At 36.5% G+C, this 23,112-nt stretch overlaps 1 protein-coding gene across 2 annotated transcripts in view; it reads right to left on the bottom strand.

Annotated features, from left to right (window-relative positions):
• Nucleotides 1–13,284: 13,284 nt before the first annotated feature.
• The window catches only part of ADGRL4 (adhesion G protein-coupled receptor L4), a 106,953-nt gene continuing 97,125 nt past the window's right edge, over nt 13,285–23,112 (bottom strand). The window contains exons 14-16 of one of the 2 annotated variants that reach the window (XM_005610471.4): nt 16,599–16,690; nt 15,071–15,239; nt 13,285–14,711 (exon numbers count right to left, since the gene is read on the bottom strand). In XM_005610471.4, the coding sequence (XP_005610528.1) occupies nt 14,649–14,711; nt 15,071–15,239; nt 16,599–16,690 (324 nt within the window). In that variant the 3' untranslated portion in view covers nt 13,285–14,648. The remainder of the gene's footprint in view (nt 14,712–15,070; nt 15,240–16,598; nt 16,691–23,112) is intronic. The other variant, XM_070267470.1, reaches the window with a different exon arrangement.

Here is a 23,112-nt window from a genome sequence, read left to right as displayed (position 1 = left end):
AATGAATGAGAGTTCCTGTTGCTGCGTGGCAACACCAGCATATGGTGTTGTTGATGCTCTGGATTTTGGCCATTCTAATAGTGGTATCTTATTGTTGTTTTAATTTGCATTTCCCTAATGACATATGACGGTAAGCTTCCTTGCATATGCTTATTTACTGTACGTATATCTTTTTGATGAGGTGTCTGTTCAGGTCTTTTGCCCATTTTTTAATCAGGCTGTTCATATTCTATTGTTGAGTTTTAAGAGTTCTTTGTATACTTTGAATAACAGTCCTTTTTCAGATGGGTCTTTCGCAAATATTTCCTCTCAGTCCGTGGCTTGTCTTTTCATTCTCTTGACAGAGTCTTTCACAGAGCGGAAGTTTTAAATTTTAATGAAGTCCAGCTTATCAAGTATTTTTGTCATGGATCATACTTTTGGTGTTGTATCTAAAAAGTCATTGCCACACCCAAGGTCATCTAGATTTTCTCCTGTGTTATCTTCTAGTTTTATAGTTTAGTGTTTTACATTTAGTTCTATCCTCCATTTTAAACTAATTTTTGTGAAGCATGTAAGGTCTGCGTGTAGATTCCTTTTTATTTTTGTATGTGGATGTACAGTTGTTACAGTGCCATTTTTTTAAGAGACTGACTTTTCTCCAATGTATTTGCCTTACTCTTTTGGCAAAGATGAGTTTTGTTACAGCTTTGGTCATTAGGAGCTCTTTCCATTGGCCTAGGGTGTCTCCTTTGATATAGTCTCATCTTTTTTTAAAAAAAACATTTTTGAGCACTTCCTTGCTCTCTGGCACTACAAGATAGTCCAGGATCATCTTGTATATTTCCTGCCGTGGTCCTAGAACAGTCATTTCTTCAAGGAGCCCTGGTTCCTTTTATTGGAGAGTGCTATTTGAAATCAAGATCTGAGCGTTAGATGTGCTCATTGTTATCGGGCTATCATTACTTTAGGCTCTTTTAGATGGTAGAGCAATGAAATAGATGTGTGTCTACTCACCCATGTATACAGACGTGTGCACATGAACACACACACACACACACATTTCTTTATGTAATCATCTGTATCTATATTAAACTAATCAGTTCATACTGAGGTCTTCAGCTCTAAAGCATTACCGCATATATCATTCTAGCCTCCTCTCCTTGCTTGACTGTAACCTCTCACTCCAAAAATGAGAAACTTGGTTATCACCATCCACCTTACCTTTACTTACTGGTTCAATTGCAGTACATATGTATAATGATTTCAGAATTGTTAACTCATACGCCCACAAGAAACATCTTTATCAATTAGAATACAGGGCTCACGTAGATGTCTTCTCTTTCCTTTAGTCTTACAGACTCTAGCGGTTTCCAAAGGTACTTCACTCAGCACCCTTCCCCCACTCCCCTCCTTTCAGTGAGGTTGTATCCTACATCTGTAATAGAGTTACACTGTCTTGTAACATTCTGCATTATGTTCTGGAATCTCTCACCTTTCTAAATGATTTTTGAAATTTATATACACTCAGGTTTACTCTTTGTGCTGTAAATTTCTATAGTTTTTGACAGATGCATGGCATCATGCATGCACCATTACAGTATCATACAGAATAGTTTCACCTCACTAAAAAAACCCCTTGTATTTCCCCTATCCACAGATTTACCTCTCCACTTCTCCTTGACAACCATTGATCTCTTTACTTTGTTTAAAGATTTGGCTTTTTCAGAATGTCATGTCCATGGAATTATAAAGTATGTAGTCTTTCATACTGGCTTATTTCACTTAGCAATATGCATTTAAGGTTCATTCGTGTCTTTGCAGGGCTTCTTTTAATCACAAATAGCATTCCATTGTATGGATATCTCACAGTTTGTTTATCCATTCACTTATTGAGGGATATCTTGGTTGTTTACATTTATTTGCGATTATGAATAAAACTTCTATAATATTCATGTGCAGGTTTGTGTAGACATTAATTTTCAAATCAACTAGGTAAATATTTAAGAGCACAATTACTGGATCTTATAGTAAGACTATGTTTAGCTTATAAGAAACTGCCAAACTGCCTTCCAGAGTGCTGGTGTTGCATTCCTACCAGCCACGAATGAGAATTCCTATTGCTCTGAATTGTTGCCAGTGATGGATATTGACAGTTCTTTGGGTGTTGGCCATTCTAATCAGCATGTAGTGCTATCTCATTGTTGTTTTAATTTGCATTCCCCTAAAGCCAAATGATGTTGAGTATCTTTTCATATGCTTACTTGCCATACGTATATCTTCTTTGGTGAAGGGTCCAGATCTTTGGCCCATTTTTCAATTGTGTTGTTGCATTTTTATTGTTGAGTTTTAGAATTCTTTGTATATTTTGGATACAAATACTTTATCAGATGTGTGACTTGCAAATATTTTCTCCCATTGCATGACTTGTCTTTTCATTCTCTTAACGAGGTCTTTGCAGAGCAGAAGTCTTTAATTTAAAAAAAAGTCCAATTTATCAATTTTGTCTTTCATGGATTGTGCTTGTCATATCTAAAAACTCATTGCCAAATTCAAGGTTATATGGATTTTTTTTCCTATGTTTTCTTTCAAAAGTGGTATAGTTTAGCATTTTATATTTAAGTCTATGATCTATTTTCAGTTAATTTCCCCAGCCCGCCTTTTTTTTTTTTTTTTTTTTTTGCTGAGGAAGATTCGCCTGGAGCTAACATCTGTTGCCAATCTTCTTTTTGCTTGAGGGAGATTCTCCCTGGTCTAACCCCTGTTGCCAATCTTCTTCCATTTTGTATGCGGGTCACTGCCACAGCATGGCCGACAATGAGCGGTATAGGCCCATGCCCTGGAACCAAACCCGGGCTGCTGAAGTGGAGAATATCGAACTGAACTAGTAGGCTTTGGGGCCAGCCCCAGTGTGTAAGGTGTAAAGTTGTTTATAAGTTCATTTTATTTTATCTGCATACCCCATTGTCCCAGCACCATTTGTTGAAGCTACTGTTCTTTCTTCATTGAATGGCTTTTTTGTTTTTGTCAAAAATCAGTTGACTATATTTGTGTGGGTCTATTTTTGGAGTTTAGCTAACTATGAGGTAGAGGACATAATCCCCACAAGACCACCCTTGTTTCAGACACCAGCCCTAAGTTCAAGGGGTCCCTCGGACTACCCTGACTTCAAATCAGCTGGTTGCTATGATTGCTAGTTTTATGTGTCAACTTGGCTAGGCTCTGGTATTCAGATGTTTACTCAAACGCTAGGATGGATGTTGCTCTGAGAGTATTTTGCAGATGTGGTTAACATCTACAATCACTTTACTTTAAGGAAAAGAAATTACCCTCAATAATGTGGATGAGCATAATCCATTCAATTGAAGGCCTTAAGTGTAAACACTGAGGTTTCCTGGAGAAGATAAAAGTCAGCCTCAAGACTACCCATCAACTCCTGCCTGTTTCCAAACCGCTGGCCTGCCCCACAAACTTTGACCTCTTTAGCTACTGTAAGATTGCATGAGCCAATTTCTGTAAAAAATCATATATATAGAATACATGTATAACATATATATATATATATATATATATATAAAATCCATTTCTCTTGAGAATCATGAATGATACAGCTACCAATTCAGGAGTCCCTGTGACCACTCACAGGTTCAATAATTCCCTAGAACAGCTAACTTTGGAATACAACATATTTAGGATTAAAGTTTTATTATAGTGAAAGGATACAAATTAAAATCAGTCAAGAGAAGAGATGCATATTTGGACCCAGGAGGGGTCCAAATATGGAACTTCTTGTTGTCCTCTCCCCACGGAGTTCTGGGCAGCATTACCTCCTCCTGGTCACGATGTGAGGCAATACACACAGAGTACTGCCAGCAAGGGAAGCTCACCAGGGCCTTTGGTTTCCAGAGTTTTTATTGGGGCTTAATTACATATTTCCCATACAGGTGACCGTTAGTCTCCAACTCTTCCCAGAGACTAAGTTAATACCTTTAGTCTCTGATTCTTCTGGCGGTCAGACCTAATATGGTATGGCCCAAATCTCCCAACATAAATCACAGTGATAGACTGTGTGGTGGCCAAAGCCCCGAGGCCAACAAGGACATGCCTGTCAGGCAGGATATTTCAGGGACCTGGAGATCACCTTCCAGAAGTTGAAGGCAAAGCTCAGACCTCTCTTTGGGTAAGGTTAATTCTTCACTACACATCACAAAATAAAAGAAAAAAATATGCATTTTAAATATCGTGAAACAGAATTTAAATACACATGGTAGTGGCAATATTTACCAGTGCTGAAAAAATACACACCTTCAGATTTTTAAAGAACTTAAAGTTTTTTCTTTTCTATCAGAAAGTGGATTGTTAAGTTATAATACATTTAAGTATTTTGTAACACAAACTTTTTAATACGAAAAATGTTCAAAATGGACAATTGTTGTACTCAGGCATCTTAGTTGTTGAAGTCTTTCTGTAGCATTACATGTTAGTCTTTATAGGATGTTGTTTATCTCTAACATTGTAGGAAAGAGAAGAACTTCACACATGGTCTTTCCCTCAAGGATGTATTCTTCCAACAAGGGGGGCAATTCTTTAAAGTTAGCTCTCATTCCTTGCTCATAAAATGGTATTATTTTTTGTGCATCTGTTTTTCAGTGATTGCGTTACTATATAAAGGTCTCTTCACTGGTTTCCATTAGCTTCCAATAATTTTGGAATGTCACTTCTTGAAAACAAATTTAACTAAAATCAAAACAGCTGTCTTTCTTCATTTTGAGCCTATTAGAGCCTGTAATGCCACCCAAAGGCAGTTACCACTCACTTTGAGATTTAGCTCGTTAGACAGAGACAGAGTGCTGGAGGAAGCAGGCTAATTTTGGGGTGGTGGTGATTTTCCCTTTAAAAGTGAGAGACGTGAGCTATAGCCAAGGCCACATGAGGATGTGTGTAGTATTCACAGGCTGTGTTGCTTGGGTGGTTTCAGAGAAAAACACTTTTTGAACATAGAATTTTTCACTCTTCCCTTATTATCTCAAGCTGCCCCTGCTGGGTCCATAGGGTGATTATGTTTGATTCAGTAGTCTGTAATACTCTCATCTCACTTGGAAGTATTGCATACAAATCATCCATTAAAAGGGTAGACTAGAAGATATCACTGAATGCTGTTTTAAGATGCGGTAGATGCCTTTTCAATTTCGTGTAGCTTCAGGGGCTGCATCCCTGAAAACTGCTTTCATTTAAAGCTACATACGTGGAGTAGAACTCTGCGCTCTCAATCACCCAATCATTTGTTAGGTTCCGTGGGTAGGGTATTCCCTGCTTTGCCTCTTAATAAAGCTACTGAGTCTTCTTTGGTTGTTGTTTTTACAAAAGAATATCAACTACATTCCTGGATTGATTGAATGCAAAAAGGATATTATTTCACATCTAACAGGTATTTGGCTTAGAGTTTACTTTCAAAATAGAATGCTCCTCAATATTTCTGAAGAACTTCACTCATATAGTCAATAATTACGGATCAGTGACAGTGGGAGGATGTGAAAACTCTGTATTGTCTCACAGCAGTACTTCCAATCTATGTTCCGTGAGATTGCTCAGATCCTAGTTGGTGTACTCAAGGCGAGCAAAAGTATTCTGAGTTTAAAAAGGTAGGGCAAAACTAAAATTAACATCAACATTTTGGTTTGTGTGTTTTTTAAAATAGCAGTAATTCTCAAATCATTTTCTGTGTTAAAAGAATCGACATCCTGACTCAGAGTTGGTGGTGGGGTTGAGCAGGGTATGGGTAAATTATGCAGGGTTTCTCAAAAATTTGTACTTATGGAATGCCTTTATTATTTTATTTTTTGAAATAGATCTCTATTATCATTAATCAGAATACTGGTGTTCAGAATACTAGGACATAGTATGGGAAATACTGATAATGACATGGATTTTTAAATCTACCTCTGGATTAAGATATAATAGCAAAAAATAGTTACCTGGGTCGTATAACTTGCAGACTTTATGGCTTTTATTGCTTTTACTGAATTGTTCTTTGGTGTGATTTCATTGGCTTATACTCAAGGACACTTTAGGAAACAGTCCTATGAAATTCATTGCTTTGTCTAATGTAAGGATATTATTGTGATATATAGACATTAGGAAGAGCATAAAACTTATGGCCGACCGTATTTTCCCAAAATGACCTCAATAATACTTCCTGTTTCCACATGTTCTTATGCAATGTGACCTTGTCATTCCTCCATTAAAAGGGGGATCTATTTCTCCGACCCCTTAAATCTGGGTGGGCTTTGTGACTGACGGCTTTGGCAGAAGGAAAGTGTATGACTTCAGAGGGGAGGTAGTAAGAAGCCTTTCAGCCTCGCCCGGGGCCTCTTGGAATGCTTGCTTTTGAGATGCTCCCTCAAGGACCCCAGAATCCATGCTGTGAAACCCAAATGACATGAAGAGATCATGAAAAGGTGCTTCTCCGGCAGCCCCTGTTGAGATTGCAGCGGACAGCTTTGTCATTTGGCTGCAGCCCCAGTACACAGCTGACTGCAGCTTCATGAGAAACCCTGAGTAAGAGATATCCTACTGGCCCAATCAACCGACAGAAATGTGAGAAACAATAAGAACTGAGGTTTTAAGGCATTACGTTTTGGAGTGGTGTGGTTACACAGCAACATAACAGGACAGGACTTGAATGAGTGAAGTACTCATGTTTTGCTACATTTTTACCTCCATTTAATGGCTGTACTCTTGTATTTCCTTTGTATGTTAGTTATGATTTACAGAAAATGAGAGGGTTGGTTGAGCGGCACTGGATCTCTTCCAGCGCCAACATACCATAATTCTAATACCAACCCCCTTTGACTCAACTCTTGTATGCACTTTGCATTTGTACTATCTAGTTTATCTTCCACCCATCTTTGTAAAGTGCCTTAAACTCATTTTGTAAGAAGTCTGGGTATACATAATTCTTTGTGTTTAAAATTCACATCATGGCCAAGTCAAAAACTATGTATTAATCCACTTACCTTTTCTGAGTTTTATAAAGAAAATAGAGGGATACTAAGAAACAACATTATACTCCTGGTCTCAAGAAAATAGAGATTTGGTGAGCAAGAGAGAGTTTCCTATTCTACTTGTCCCAAAAAGTAGAAGAAAATGGCTGTGTAGAATTATTCAGCTTATGCAAGCTATGCGTGCAAATCTAAAAAAAAAATCACACAATGCCAAATGTGTCTTATAATTTAGCAGATAGAAGAATAAAGAACTACGTTTCAGACCTCTGAGGCATTCTTTATCAGAATGATGAGGTATGCAGATGAGGGTGACAGATATAACAAAACGTCTGAATTCCTAAATTAGTAACAAATAGAATTCCTAGTTCATTTATCTCAAAAATTTGCAATATCTAGTTTACTAAATATGGAAACTAGAAATTACCTTTACATAATAACAAATATATCTTATTGTTCCGGAAACAATGCTGAACATGTAAATAGCACAAATAATAGGTAAAACCAAATGTATTTTACATGTGAGTAACAGACATTTATTAAAGAATATTTCTTTCTTCCTACTGAAGATTCCTGTATTTTTTTTCTCGTGTTAAAATAGCTCATTTGCTTTTGCCTTTAAAGAAATCAAGGAGCATGGTTTCTATGGTTTTACAATAGGTAAGAGCAAATGAAATGACCACAAAATGTCCTGAATGAAGAATATGAAGTACTCAAATCACGCCATATAAATTTCTCTCTCATTTATAGGAATATATGGAAAGCCAAAAATATCAAATTATCTTTGCTTGAATTTTTAGAAAGCTGCGAATACCAAATTATCTTTGCTTATATGCACTATTTAAAGAAGGGATTACATTTTTCAAGCTCATGTAAATGCTAATAGTATTTATATTAAAATAAAAATATATCAATGCACCTTTGTACAAGAAAGCCATTTAAATTAAATTGTAGGACATTAGCCCTGCAGGGGCACAGATTTTACATGCACAGAGCTGTGTGGGGCCTGGACTGGAACCCCAATCCAAAGAGCATGTCAACAGCGTGGAACATTTGAATTCTCTCTGACATCCTACCAGCTCCACAATGGGTGGCAATGAAATTTGAGGTCAGAGGTTTTGAACGGGGTGGGATGGAGGTAGAGGAAGTAAACTGGGACGTTATATAAAACAGAGAAAGTAAACTTTGAATTTGGCTTTCTCATCACTGATTTTTATTTTTACTGTTTCCTCGCCTGTTTCAGAAACAACTTGCCAACAAATCAATAAGTGGAAATTCTGACCCTATATAAGACATTCGTGTCTATTTTTTATTAGTTTGATTTTTACCAGTGCATTTCACCACCCACCTAGAACAGTCACTGGCACCTAGTAGGTGTACAGTCAATTGTTGGTCACCCAGGTTATAATAATAACAGCTAATACTTTGATGTCACTTGTTATGTGCTAAGCACTGTGCTAATTATCTTCCATATGTCAAGTGATTTATTTCTCACAACGTTATAATGCAGATACTGTTATCTTCATTTCCTATTTGAGAAACTGAGGAACACGGCCATAATTTGCCCATGATCACATATCTTGCTAGATGTAGAAATGGGATTCTAGCCCAGGCCGTCTGACTGCAGAATTTGTGCTTGTATCTCCTACACGGCACTGCCCCTTGAAAGTCAAGTTGTAAAATGTGAGAGGTGGCTGTTTATTTACACATTCCTTTAGGAAAATCTGAGAAATTGATCTGAGTGGGAAGATCAAATCAGGGGGCATTTAGGTGGTTCTGCAGAGGAGTTGGCGGCACTTGAGGAACAAGAAGCAATGTTGTTTTGAATAATTACTTTCTTTACTTGGGTCACATAAGGTCTTGCAGAAAAGCCTCCTGCATTAGATTGAGTGAAAGATGTAGTTGTCATGATTGCCAAGTGGGCTGAAGTGACAGAATAAATGAACTCACTGGAACAGTGCCGCTCTCCAGGAGGCAGGATGCGCAGAAACTCCAAGGGAATGTAGGGTAATTTGAACAATGTTTGCAGCGGTGGGAGCACATGGTTCTTTCTTCACAGCAGGGAACAGAGGCAGGGGGTCCTTTTTAGGGCTCTGTTCTTATCACCTAAAACTTCCACAGCTTAACTGACTGCCAGGATAATTAACCCCGCTGCATACTGGAGGTTCTTTTAGATCCACTTCTGATACGTTAAGGAAAAGAAAGAAATAATCATTTTCAGGTTGAGCAGCCTGGCCCTTGGATGATGATATATGGCAAATTGCAGCCCAATAGGGAATGAAACCACATTTCTTAAGGACAATTTTGAAAGCAACCTATTATTTTTTCCCTTAGTTTTGAATGCATAAAATTGTAATATACTTTATAGATTTTATTATTTACAATGCCTCAAAGTGGGGGGTTGGTATTAGAATTATGGTATGTTGGCGCTGGAAGAGATCCAGCGCCGCTCAACCAACCCTCTCATTTTCTGTAAATCATAACTAACATACAAATCTATGATGTGTGAGGTCTGAATGAAATACCAAGTAAAATGGTCTGTACTTTCAGATTGCCTATTGATCTTAAAGCTTGTTCAAGCCTTCCATCTAAGGTAAATAATTCAAATCCTTTCACTTAAATGAAAATGCTCAAGGAGCTTTGCAGATCTCAAATCCCTGGTATAGTTTTCACTGAATGCTTACAAGAAATAATGAGCAATCTCTACATGATTGAAAGGGTTATGATGTTTTGGCTTATCAACCTGGGTCTATATCTCTCATAGGATAAAAAGTAACTGTTGGCATTTGGTGTTTTCAACAACAAAACCAAGACACATGGTGGGGAGAATGTTATTTCTGAAAGATATTGAAGTCTTCTAATGGATTACTGCATTTGTCCAGATTGCATACCAGCTGTGCAATTTATGGGCATCCTGAATATGGAATATTATTCAGTCAATAAAAAGAATGAATGAGCTATACACATTAGCTTTCCAAGTGAAAAAAGTAGGTAACAGAGACGTTTTTATAAAGTGATCTCATATTAATGTTTTGAATATGATGATATGAACAGAAAGAAAAATATAGAAGAATATATAGCATGTAGTTAAAATGAATTGCCTGGTTGAGGGTGTGAGTGGGGATGGGCAATAGAAATAAATAGGGAAAGGATAGGGAAGCAAAGAGAAAAGAAGAAAAACGCTTCACTGTAAAACATATGATACACACTTATTTCAAATTGCATATGCACAAAGGAAAGATACGCTATAATGCTATGCTAAAAAAGCATGTCATGGGGCTGGCCCTGGGGCATGGTGGTTAAGTTTGACATGCTATGCTTTGGCGACCAAGGTTTGGATCCTGGGTGCAGACTTCTGCCACTCATCAGCCATGCTGGGGCAGCAACCCACATATAAAGTAGGGGAAGATTGGCATAGATGTTAGCAGAGGGCTAATCTTCCTCGGGGGGGGGGGGGAGGGGAAAGGCATGTCATGGCTCCTCCACCTCCAAGAGAATGTAATTGTAAACAGGAATATTGTCCTTATGCTATAGGAGTTTATAGCTATGGAACAATGGAACACACACTAGACTTAGAGGCCGAAAGTTTGGGTATGAATCCAGTCATTTAACTTCCTGAGAGTCTGAGCAAGCTCCTCAGAGTTCACAAGCGGAAGCAGAAAGAGCAGGGGCTTTCAGTCTGAACACCAACTGTGCAGTTTCCTAGCTGAGTGACACTGAGCACTTTTCACATTGAAAAATGAGGATAGAGTTGCATACGTATCAACTTTCAGGAAGAAATCGTTTTTTTCCCCTTTAAATGCCGTCTTTATTTCTCTCATATCTATAATCTAAAACCTAAAAGTTCTAAGTTTGGACATTGCATGATGACTTCACAATGACCCCTATTAAGTGGGATGTCATTTTGTACCCTCTGTAAGTGCTATAGTTGTAGTGATTGGGGGAAATTAATAAGGACCAAATTGATCAGACAGGCTTCATGGTGGGAGGTCTTGAACGGTGGGTAGAATCTGCATGACGGAAGACATTTCAGGTAGAGGAAAAATCTGAACAATGAGTACTCTTTCTGGATCCATACTGAATCCATAATTCACGCTTTCCTCAAAGATTTCCTGTAGAAGAAATTAGAGAATAATAATAATACATAGAAAAGGCTCAAATTTTGTAAGATGAGTACAATTAGTTAGGTTGGATATGTAGAAAATTAAGAAATGCAGACTTACTCTTTGATTTTAGGGGGTGGCATTGAATTGAAAAGGACTAAAGAAATGATGTCATCATCAAATTAATATGTCCAATTTGTTCATTACGCCTAGTATGCAGATTGTGGAGCATTTGCTTATAGACCTTCTTATACTTTCTCTAATTGTTGTATTCTGTGTAAATATATTTTTCCTAACCACGGTGTACTCAATCAACCAACAGATATTTTTTATTAGGGGATTAAGGTGCCTCTAGATAATAGCAAGTTTTCATAGTCAAGGAATTTATCTTATACTTCTTTGGTGACCACTCATCTCATCGTTTGAGGCCAAACTTAAAGTACTGAGTTCTCTGATTGAATCTGTTGAGATCTTACAACCCTTCACATGCCCATTTGTTTATGAAGAAGGATTTGTAAATTAACATTTATCGATGAGTTTATGATACATTTTAGAGGCTGAGGAGATTGAGTCTAAAATCCCTAAGTCTACCCCACTCACTATCAAATGAGGAAGTAGGAGAAGAATAACAGGCAAGTGGAAAAATGAAGCACTTCTTTATTCGTAGTTAGGCAAGCTCCTTACAAATCCCCAATGAAGGTCTTTCCTGGAAAAACTGAATTGACGCCATTGTATGAGCTCAAAGCTACACTGGTGGCCTAGTTCCTCGGCCTGCTCCCCTTCACCAATTTGAGATGGCTGGACCATGTCTTCCCACGGACTGCATGACAGTTCCAGACAAGCTCGGAGGAGCTTTGCTTGAGAAAGCTGGCTTGCCCAATGGACTTCCAGTACGGGAGACCTAAAGCTAAAGGCAAAAGCCAGACTGTTCAGAAGGTCCAGACCCTCTTATCGTACACACGTGTGGTCACAAGGCAGTAACATTGATGCAGGAAACAAAAAAGAGAAAAGATACTTTCTTTAAAGGAAGAAAAAACTGGGTACAATAAATGTCCTGAGCTTGGGCTAAATAATTGCAATACACTGTGAAATGTTAAAATAGGTTAAGTACTAGATGGAGTGGTGGCACAAGGTGGGAGTTATTAACTCCTTGTTTGAGTCAAGGATGGCTTCATAGAGAAAGGTACATTAGGAATAAGTAGCTGTTTATAGGAGCAATCATGGTACCTAGGAGGAAATTCCAGAAATAGGGACTTTGGTAAACCATGGGAAATTTTGGGAAAGATAAACAGCTTAGGTGTGCCTGAAGAAACTTATATAGGACAAAAGTGAAAACCAGGGAGGTAAGCAGCTATGACAAGGTCTGAAATCTCATGCTAAAGAATACAGGCTTTATCCAACGATATCTACAGGAGGGTTGATGACCACAGGACCCTGGAATTAAGGTTTGCCCTAATGATGTGAACAACTGCTTATCTCTAAAGATGTGAGTACATACGTATTTCCATAGTATTAGTTCCCTGTGGCTGAAATAACAAATTAGCAAAAAATTGTCAATAAATCTGTAACAAATTATCAAGTAACTTGGTGGCTTAAAACAACATGCAATTCTTCTCTTTCTGTTCTGGAGGCTGGAAGTCTGAAATGGATTTCCCTGGGCTAAAATAAAGCGATCAGCGGGACTAATTTCCTTCTAGAGGCTCTACTGGAGAATCAATCTTCTTGCCTTTTTCAGCTCCTAGAGTCTGCCTGTATTCCTTGGCTTGTGGACTGTTTCTGTCTTCAAAGCCAGCAATGGCTGGTTTGAGTATGTCCCATGCTGCATCACTCTGACATACTCCCTCTTCCACTTATAAAGATCCCCTTGTGATTACACTGGGCCTCGCTGGATAATCCAGGATAATCTCTCGTTGTAACTAACATAGTCACAGATCTGAAGATTAGGGCGTGGACATTTTGAGAGGGCCATTATTATGCCTACCACACATCATCTTGACTCCATTAATGAAACAGATTGGTTTTTCAACATTACATTCCTACAACACTGTCTTATAATGACAACGATAATCATAGGTCACAGGCTTACCATATGAGATCAGAAGATATAATGAAAAGTTATTATCACGGATCCTCTAAAACATAAGGTGTATCGGCAGGTAGCTCATCCTTCTTGAGAAAGCAACTCAGCACAGCCATAGCAGTATCATTTAGATAACATTTTATTTGTTAGAGCAAGATTTGACAGGCTTCATTTTAACAGCTGAAGAAATTAATTTAAAATCACAACCTTTAGTGTATTAGCATACTTTTACATGGAGGTGCAGAACAATTACATATTTTTGAAATAAAATCACTGCTTCTAAATTTTAATGAGATTTGAGGATAGATAGAAGCCATCCATTTAAGCAGCTACGCTTTAATAGATAGTAGAAAACTGTCAGAGAATAGACTCACTGTGAAAATTTCTACAGTTCTCAGCCATTTCTTTGTTATAAATAACATTTTTAAATGTGTACTTTTCTGAACAGAAAAAATAGCAATTCACTTGATGAATACTTTCATATTTACAATGCCCTTTTAAAAATAGTAAGTTAAAAGGGAATATAGAAAAGTGAATTACAATATTTCTAAAATTAAAAAAAATAAAGAACTCAAATATACTAGTCTAATGAGATACTGTATTTTTCACTACATTGAAAGGTGATAGAATAGCTTTATATACACCATTTTTACATTTACAGGCATGAACAATATTATTTTTTGACACATTTATGTATTACTGATCAAGCATTTGAAGTCACAATCTGTGAAATAAGTATAGCAACAATATATACGTCATTCTAATGTTAACCTAAAAATAGAACAGAAATGTTTGGTTTTTCCTTTTGTGAAGTTTTCTGTTTTTTTAGAATATTAGAAAAGAAAATGCATATAGCAAGCACAAGTCTAAGTAGTTTTAGTGGGAATTTAAGTTCAGAACAAGTGACAAAATGGTAAGACGTGTTTACTCAATTCTTTATCTCTATAATTTTCTCACCTCGTTTACAAAAGAACAAAGTTACTCAAAATACATTTCATGGTTAAAACAGCCATTCCCTTTCTACTGTTTTATATTCTGCCCCTTCGTTCTCTCATGTTCCACCTTCTGTAAGAGAGCTCATTATCAAGGTGACAGGGGCCTAGTTTCAAAAGCAACATGAGTCACAAAAATATCAAGCCAGTGGTTTCCTTCAGGACATTCACATATTTCTTGTGTTAGAAAGAAAATCTTTCCTTGGGTGCGGTGATATCACTCCTGAGAAACCAATTACTTTCTGAATATCTGCAATACTATTTTTGACATCACGTAACTAAAGTCCCGCGGGAAAGCATACTATGGCTATATGGTACATACTTTTACCTCTTACTATCTACAGGTCCTACACTGTAAACGGAGAAACCGATTTAAAATATTTGATTATCTAGTAATTAACCATTGGATGATTTGAGTCATTTTTATATTTTGGCCATCCACAGCACGGTCTTTTTATTTTTGTGTAGCATATTTATCCATAGTTCTCTCTGTTTACCTTAAACATCCAAAACAACACGGGACATTTTTGAACAATCTATAATATTCTTCTTGGATCTGAAAAAAAGAATAAGAAAGGAAGGCATGTTAAATGTAATTGCAACAACCACATCAAATTATTTTGAAATCACATTAAGTTGTTGTATTTGGTTTTCTAAACTATTATTGTTTTCTGATTATCTGTCAGAATATGCTCAAGTGAACACAAACTACATTTACATTCCTAATAGCAAGTTTTTAAAAGTATATTTCCCTGTGATCAGCTACGTGTTCTGATTATCTCGATGCTAAAATGTACTGCATTTAGGTAATAAAGGCAGGAGTCATAAATCTATGAGAAGAAGAATTTTTATCAATTTGGTAACTGATGCTATGTGAATATACCATAGAGTTGACCAAAATAGCAAATTGCTTACCTTTCTAGATAAAACACACAGGAATAAGAAAATGAACATCCCCTGGAAGGCATTGCTGACGGTGAAGAGGTAAGCTGTCACCACGGATGCATGCACAACATGAAGAACCCCAAAGATCCAGGTGGTGCCTAGAAGGAACAGAAGAGCAAGGGCTCCTCTGGCACACGACCTAGAATACATTTGAAATCTGTCAGTTAAGAAGGCTATATATATTCAACACATCTCCAAATTCCTCAAATTATATGGGAAATGAGTTTTTGGGATAGCCAAGAAATCTTTTGCAAAGACCGATAATGATTTTGAAACTGACAAACTGTGCTCCAGTTCCATGGGACAGCCTTGAGGGTAGGGTGCTGCACTGTGGCAGGGATGTGCTTCCCAAGTCAAGGCAGCATATTAAAATACGGACGGCACTTTTCAAGGAATTTTCTTAATCTAAAAATATTTTTCTCTCGTGTACTGCAGTGTGTATGCTTTGATTTCAAATCTAACGTTGTAGTAATTCTCGAAGGTAAGACATATAACTACTGGGAAGTAGTTTTCGTAAGAAACCTTGAAAAGTATCCCAGGTGAATTGGGTCAGCACATGAGCATGACATCAAAGAACGCTTCTGCTTTCCTTTTAGGGTTGGTAGAGATGAAAGCGTAAGATATAAAATTAGATCTTTTTGTTTTGCTTTGCAATAGTTACCTCAAAATAAATTCATGTCAGAAATACCGATTTCTTAAAAATTAAAAAAAATACACACACATACTCACTGTTACATATTTTTAACTTATTGCCTATGACTTTTGGTAAAACAACATTCAGCTCTGTTCACTGAGGACATTGCTTTGAAAATGAAGCAACTAATGATTATTTTCTCATTCATTCTTGGTCCAATCATTCTTTACTGCAGAAGATGTTTTAGCAATGTACCTCAGAAAATGAGTCATTTTCAACTTTATTAAAACCAGCACAGTACATGAAACTATGAATGGTGAAGAGTAAAAGAAAGTAATCGATCAAGCATTAGCTAAATCCAAACTATAAATCTTGTGCAAGGTATTGAAACTACAGGAGTGTTCCCAGGCAACACAAATGTTAGTTATTTCTAATGTTCCCAATAGTAATTTCAGTTTTTCCTGAACAAACCATTTTCAAGGTCTCAATAAATCAGTTTTAAAGAGAGGAGGTTGAAGGAAAAATTGTGGGAGCATGCAAACTAGAAATCACAAGAAAGAAACACAGATATTAACCTCTGAGAAATGTTTTGCAAAGGAAAATCATGAAGGCCTCCTTTTCCCTTAAAATACAGTCATCATCTTTTCTTTCAAAGGGAACTGTGTTTGAAAAGATTGCTTGGTTCCTATTTAATCTGTGGTGTTTATGGTCTTATTAAGTGCTATTTAACAATAAGTATTTTAAATATGGCAGAAGAAAGTGTGAAAAAATCATTTACAAAATTGTCCTTCCAAAAAGTTATTTGCACTTTAAGTTACTAAAGCTTTCCATTACTACAGAAAGTAGACTTACAGAAGCATTTACCTTATGTTCTCATAACAACTAACTCCTGGTTTCACCCCTGCGGTGTGACGAAAAACTTTGTATATGATAAATCCAAAAGCCAAGAGATTAACCTGAGAAAATAAATGAGTTTCAAAGAAGAGGTAATTTTCATAGTAAATTGGATACATACAAAGGAAATAAACAAATAAAGATTTCAAATAAATAGAAACTCATGACATTTTGATGTATATTACAAAGTACAAACACTCTGGGACACTTAGGCACACAAATCTGTGGTTGATCTTTACAATATCACTGAAAATTGTTAGTACAAATGGTAGTTAGTACAATTTGCCAGATTGTCTTGAGCAACCTGTTCAAGAACCTTCTTCAGATGTTACGATCACATCTACAGATTGATGAGTATCATCTGCTGCCAATAAGATGATTAATATACATATTAAGATAAGTTTTGGTTTCAAAAACTTTAAGAACACTTGGGAAATTAAATTTTTGTTCATTAAATTGTATGCTGTTTCTCTGAGCAGAAGTGTTAGTGATAATTCTGTCAACTCTTTAAAAATTTAAACTGGAAAAGAGATATCAAAAGGAAATGTAAAAACTCGACAAAACACCCTCAGCTTCTATTGCTAGAAAATGTCTGAGTGTGTTTCCTTTTGTATGGTTCCTCTAGTTCTCTCTCCTAAAATTTATAGTGAGATTTCCTTTCCTCAGATTTAACCTCATAAACTTTCAAAATATTAATCAATAAAATAAATGTTTATTTGAAGGCATATACATATTATTGATAAACATTTATCATTATTTTATTTATATTTCCTAATATGGGCTAAATAGAAAACACAGAATTTTCACCCCTTTAAAAGTGACTGCATTATGAAAGTTTCTTCTTCTTTCTTTTCCTTTTCCTATATTTTTGGAAACCTGTAAGTCATATTTGCAGCATCAGAGAACTAACTGAGCGGCATATTTTAAATGTATATTTATTTTAATATGAGCATACTAATAATTTAAAATATTAAATATTATAGACATCATCTACAGATTAATCCTTTGTTGACTATATTTCATTAATGAAAGCAGATTTTTCAAAAGCCATTTATTTAGTAAGAACAATAACAGAGTGCAATATTTTAATTTTCAGCTAATTCTTATACTAGTATTTCAAAAGCTTATAGTTATAAAAAATTCTGCTTTTGCATATCATAAGGAGTTTTATATAGCTTCTCAAAATGAAATTTACTAATTAGTATTATAAAAAGCAGCATAAAATAATGGGTCAGATAATTTCATGTTGTTACTTCTCCATGGAGAAGTTCTTGAGAGAAAATCTTAGATAAGAGTCTAGTCCCTTCTTCCTCCTTCCAAATGTCCATTACTTCTAATTATATGATTAATTAATTCTAATTACAGTAATGCTTCCATACAAAGAAAAGACTTCAGCAAGAGGGGAGATGAAGTGTATTTAAATTGATTTAGTTGACAGTTTCACCCTATGGTGTCCTCAAATGACTAACTGAAGTGACAATTTAATAATATTTAATTTTATAAATCATTTTTACTACTTCTGAAAGAGGGATGCTTAGTATTTTCTAGGTTTCTTATAGCTATAGCTTCTTTAAATAAATTTGGAAACAACAGTTGTATTACATTTTATAAATATATGCATATTTTTAAATAATAAAAAGTATTAAAATTTGGTTAGTATAAATAATAGTAATCAAAACATCATTGGTTTGAAAATCTTCAAAGGATTTTTATGAGGTATCTATGTTGAACTTGTTATCTCAACAAAAGAAGAGTTATAAGATAAAATAACTTTAAATGATAAAAAAATTATTCTCAAATCCATAATTTTTACACATTAAGTGATGTACAATACTTATTAAAGTTTTTTTCTTAAACAGATTTGAAAAACAGTTTCTCATACTGCTCTGGTTTCTCAGAGAGCATATACATTTTAAACACGCTCTTCTGTACCATATGCTAAAATAGTGAAGTGTGGAAAAGGAACAGTCCCTACGGGCGATCCAGTTCTGGAAAGTACATTTTTTCTGCACAAGGGGAAGATGTTTACATACTTATAAAAACCAGGTGCTGCTGGACAAGTAGGAGACTAATTCGTATTCCATAAACTCAAATTTTCCCAATTGTAAGAGAAAACAGATTAAAACATTTTTATCAAAAGGTATAATGGTTTTATGTAATGAAAACAATCACAAATAATTGATTGTATTATCCACAGTCATTGATGATACACTTATATGGAGCTTTTTATTTGCCTTTATTCTACACATTTTATGAAGGGTCTGTTCAGTGTCTGGTATAGTGGTAAGGGCTGGGTACGCACTAATGAACAAAATGGACATTGTCCTTTGTTCTCATAAGCTTATTAAGAAAATAGATAGTGAATAATCACACAAATACTTATAAATCTGAAAACTGTGATAAACACTATGAAGTCACAGAGTTAGAGTGTTAGGAGAGACAATATGGGGGTGGATTACAATGAAGGTTTGGGAGATATCTCTCTTAAGACTTAACATTTAAACCAGAACCTGATGAATTATAATACACTAGCAGATTTTTTTTATCTATGCTTTCACAGAAGAATCACTTGTGTACTGTAAACCTTTTCCTCAAGGAACTGACAGCCTAATGGACGAGACGAGCCATCAACAGGCAAGTGCAACACTGTTCAGTGAGTGCCATGCAGTGGTATGCAGAGCAGAGCAGTACAGGTGATGACATTCTAACGTATGATTTCTAAGCCAATCTTGAATGACCAGTAGAGTCAAAGGAGGGCAGCCCAGAGAAAGTAAGTGCCTACTTCGGATCTCAGTCAGTGCACCTGTGTACTCTCATTTCCTAGGTGATCAGACTCAGTGGATCAATATACTATCCTTGGGCCCTATCTGAGTTCTCCACCAGGAAGTCTAATAGGCATCGTGAGTTAAAAATGTCAAAAACCAAGCTGCTATTCTCCCCGTAAAGAATCTATTTTTGTTGCAATCTTCCCCACCTCAAAAAAAGAAAAAAAGTGATCTCATCCTTTTAGAAGACCAGCCTTATTCATCAGCAAATCCTTCGCCCCTACCTTCAAAACATATTCAGAATATGACCACAACTTACCATCTTCACAGCTCCTATCCTGGAAGAGGCTGCCATCATGACCCTCCTGGGTGACTGCGAAAGCCCCCTCATTGTCTCCCTGCTCCCGTCCTTGTCTTCCTACAATCTACTCTCATTGCAGCATCAGATTGATCCCTTTAAAATGTGAGTCAGACCATTTCTCTGTTCAGAACCCTCCAATGGCTTCCTATCTCACTCAGAGTTAAACCTGACAATCTCACAGCGGCCTCTACGGTCTGAAATGATAATACTTCTTCCCTCGAGTCCTACTTCTCTAGCCTTTGATCATTTCACTCCACTCACGTTGGATTCTCTGTCCTCCCGGCACAGCAAGCACGTCTCAGGGCAGTGGAGCTTGCTGCGCCCTCAGATATTCCCATGGCTCATTCTCTCACTACCTCTGTGTAAATGCTCCTTATCTACATCCTGCCTCCCAGCATAGTCTCATGAAAAACTGAAACTCAGGTGATAAAACCAGAGCTCAGTTCAATTCTCTGGAAATGTAGAGAAAGATGGTATTCTGTTTTGGACCAGGCAATTTCAGTATCCTTCGTTTGCCTTAGTCACTAGAAAACTCACAGACACTCCTGGATGAAACTTTAGTCAGCTTCCTCTGAACCCGCTTCTCATCTGGGCCTTGACCTTGGGCTTCAGCGTCCATCCTTGCAGTGTCTTGTTTGAGTGAGAGTCCTGCTAAGTCAGCTTAGAGAAGATCTTTCCACTCTTGCTATCTGATGCTTCTCAATATCTAGTCAAATCCTCATCCCTCACCCTTGATATCTGCTCATCCTGGCCTGCCTTTCAGCAAGAATCCTGTTAAAGTAAGTTTAGCAAGAATCCTCCCTACTCTGGATGGCTCCTCTTAGTCACTTTCCATCCACCAACCCCCTGTCCCCACACACAACCTGTTACTTGGGTATAAATCCCCAGCTGTCTTCATTATATTCAGAGTTGAGCTGAATCTCTCTCCCCAATTGCAACAGACTTGACACATCACCATAGTCCCGAATAAAGTCTTCCTTACCATTTTAACAAGTGTCAGAATAATTTTTTTCTTTAACAAAACTCAGAGCCTAATCCAATGTCATATTATAAGATTTAGCAAATTCTGGATAAATGGAAAAAACTGCATTTGCTCCTTTTACACTGTCTGCATTCTCTCTTTATTCATAAATATAAATAAAGAATCAGTATCACCTAAAGGCACATGACTTTACTTACTTAGAGGTGGAAATTAAGTTGAAACTCTATGCATTTTAGACAATATGGAAAAGTATCTTCTGGGAGGAAATCTTTTATGAAATAAGTATGAACAGTCTGAGAGGAGACAAAAACCAAAGCTGAAAACAAGATTATATAGAATTAAAAAGTATTTCTGATAATAAGAAATAGTTTGCAATTATTCATGAAGTAATGACTTTGAGGATAGATAGAGAAAATACTTGCATTATAGGTTAAATAGTTGGAAAAATACCATGAAAACTGTGTTTACAGGCAATGACTACATCAAAGATAAGTGACTTGAATACTTGAGTAATTATTTGAAACATAAGAAAAATCACTAATATCAACCTTAATTAAGAAAATGCTGTCTTTAAAATGACTCACACTTTTGCTCATTAGTGTTTACCGATATGCGCTAGTTTTATCAGCTGTGGTCCCCTTATTATTTATCTCTAAATGTGAGTGCCACAAAAGCACAGGGGCTAATTAATGACTTGCAAATGAACAAAGTCATTCATTATCATTTTTATCTCAATTTTTAAAAAAACATTTTTAGTTTGTCAACCAGGAGTCCCTAATACTTTTCTAGGAATAAACAAGACAAGGACATTAGATGTAAGCATAAGAACTCTGAAATTCCTTGCTGCACTTTAGAATACAGACAAGAAGGAAAATAGCTGTGGAGAAAAAAATTATTCAAAGTCATGAAAACTTAACCCTTAAGAGACAGTAATATTTTAAATTTAAAATCATTCTTCTTGCTTCATCTTAAGGAATATTTATCTACACAGATATGTTTCTTAACTCCATTGACATATGTAGTGACTTCAAAGTTTGGCACACATGTTCTGATGTTTGACAGAGCGTGTTAAACATTTTTAAGTGCCTTATTTTTTTTTAAACAAGAGATTTAAATAGATGAGCTAGCGAGAGAGTGGGAACTAATTCTGAAAGATTTAGACCTACAGGTACATTCAACCCAAGGGCTTCCTATTCAGACTTCAAAATGAAGCGTCCCAATCAGTCATTTTTCCTTTCTTAGTCTTTGTCTCAATAATTGATGAAGCCATCTACATGCTAATGTCAGATCATACCAAAAAGAATGAGAAAATTTCTCTTAACAGCACTTTGAGACCCACGCTTTAATTTTTCATATATATCAAATGGAATCTGGTTCATTTAAGAATGTGTCATGATCACAACTGCTATGTCCTTTCAAATAGTTTTATTACCTTTAAATTAATTGCCCTACGGCAGACTTGCTTCTGCCGCGGACAAAGGGTAGGTTTCTACCCGCCTGCAGAGAGGCCATAAAGAAAAACAGTGACTCATTCTCAATCCCTAGACCACTGCAGAGACAGCTAAGTAGTTTTCAATTTAAGCTTTAAAATGAAAAGATATGATCTATTAATTTAAAGAAATTGTCTACTAGCTAGTTTGGAATCAAGTAGTTGGAATTTTGTCTTTTGCCTGATTTTCTTTTTTTATTATTTCTCAACTGGAATCACCCCTTTAATTGCCTTATAATGCTAATCACATGGAATATTAGAAAAATTGGGATAGGTGGTAAGCAGAATAACATCTTGCCTCCAAAAAAAGTCCACACCCTCATGTCTGGAACTCGTGAATATGGCAAAAGGGATTTCACAGATGGAATTAAGGTTACGGACTTTAAGATACGGAAGTTATCCAGGATTACCCTGTTGGACCCAATGTAAACATGTGAGCCCTTAAAAATAAAAGAGAAAAGCAGAAGAGATTCAGCAGAGAGATGCACCAGAAGAGACGCAGGAGACATGAGATCAGAGAGAATGGAAGACAAAGGGGGCCATGAGTCAGGAAATGTGGGAGGCCTCTCTGCAAGCTGAGACTGACCCTGTCTGACAGCTAGCAAAGAAATCAACTGCGTAAAACTGAATTTGGCCAAAGACCTGGACAAGAACAGAAGTAAGTTCTCACCCAGAGCCTCCAGGATGGCCGAAGCCGTGATTTTAGCCCAGTGAGATTCTAAGCAGGGGAACCAGCTGAGCCACTCTGTACTCAGGCTTCCCACCTACAAAACTGTGAGCTAACAGACAAGTGTTGTTTTAAGCCACTAACTTTGGGATAATTTGTTACGACAGCAATAGAAAACTAATAGAGAACACTAAATAATTAGTTTTCTAATGCTAATTAT

Source organism: Equus caballus, chromosome 5 (genome assembly GCF_041296265.1).
Source record: "Equus caballus isolate H_3958 breed thoroughbred chromosome 5, TB-T2T, whole genome shotgun sequence".
Taxonomy (NCBI): domain Eukaryota; kingdom Metazoa; phylum Chordata; class Mammalia; order Perissodactyla; family Equidae; genus Equus; species Equus caballus.
The sequence above is the reverse complement of the archived record's forward strand: the minus strand, read 5'-3'. Positions and strand labels throughout refer to the sequence as shown.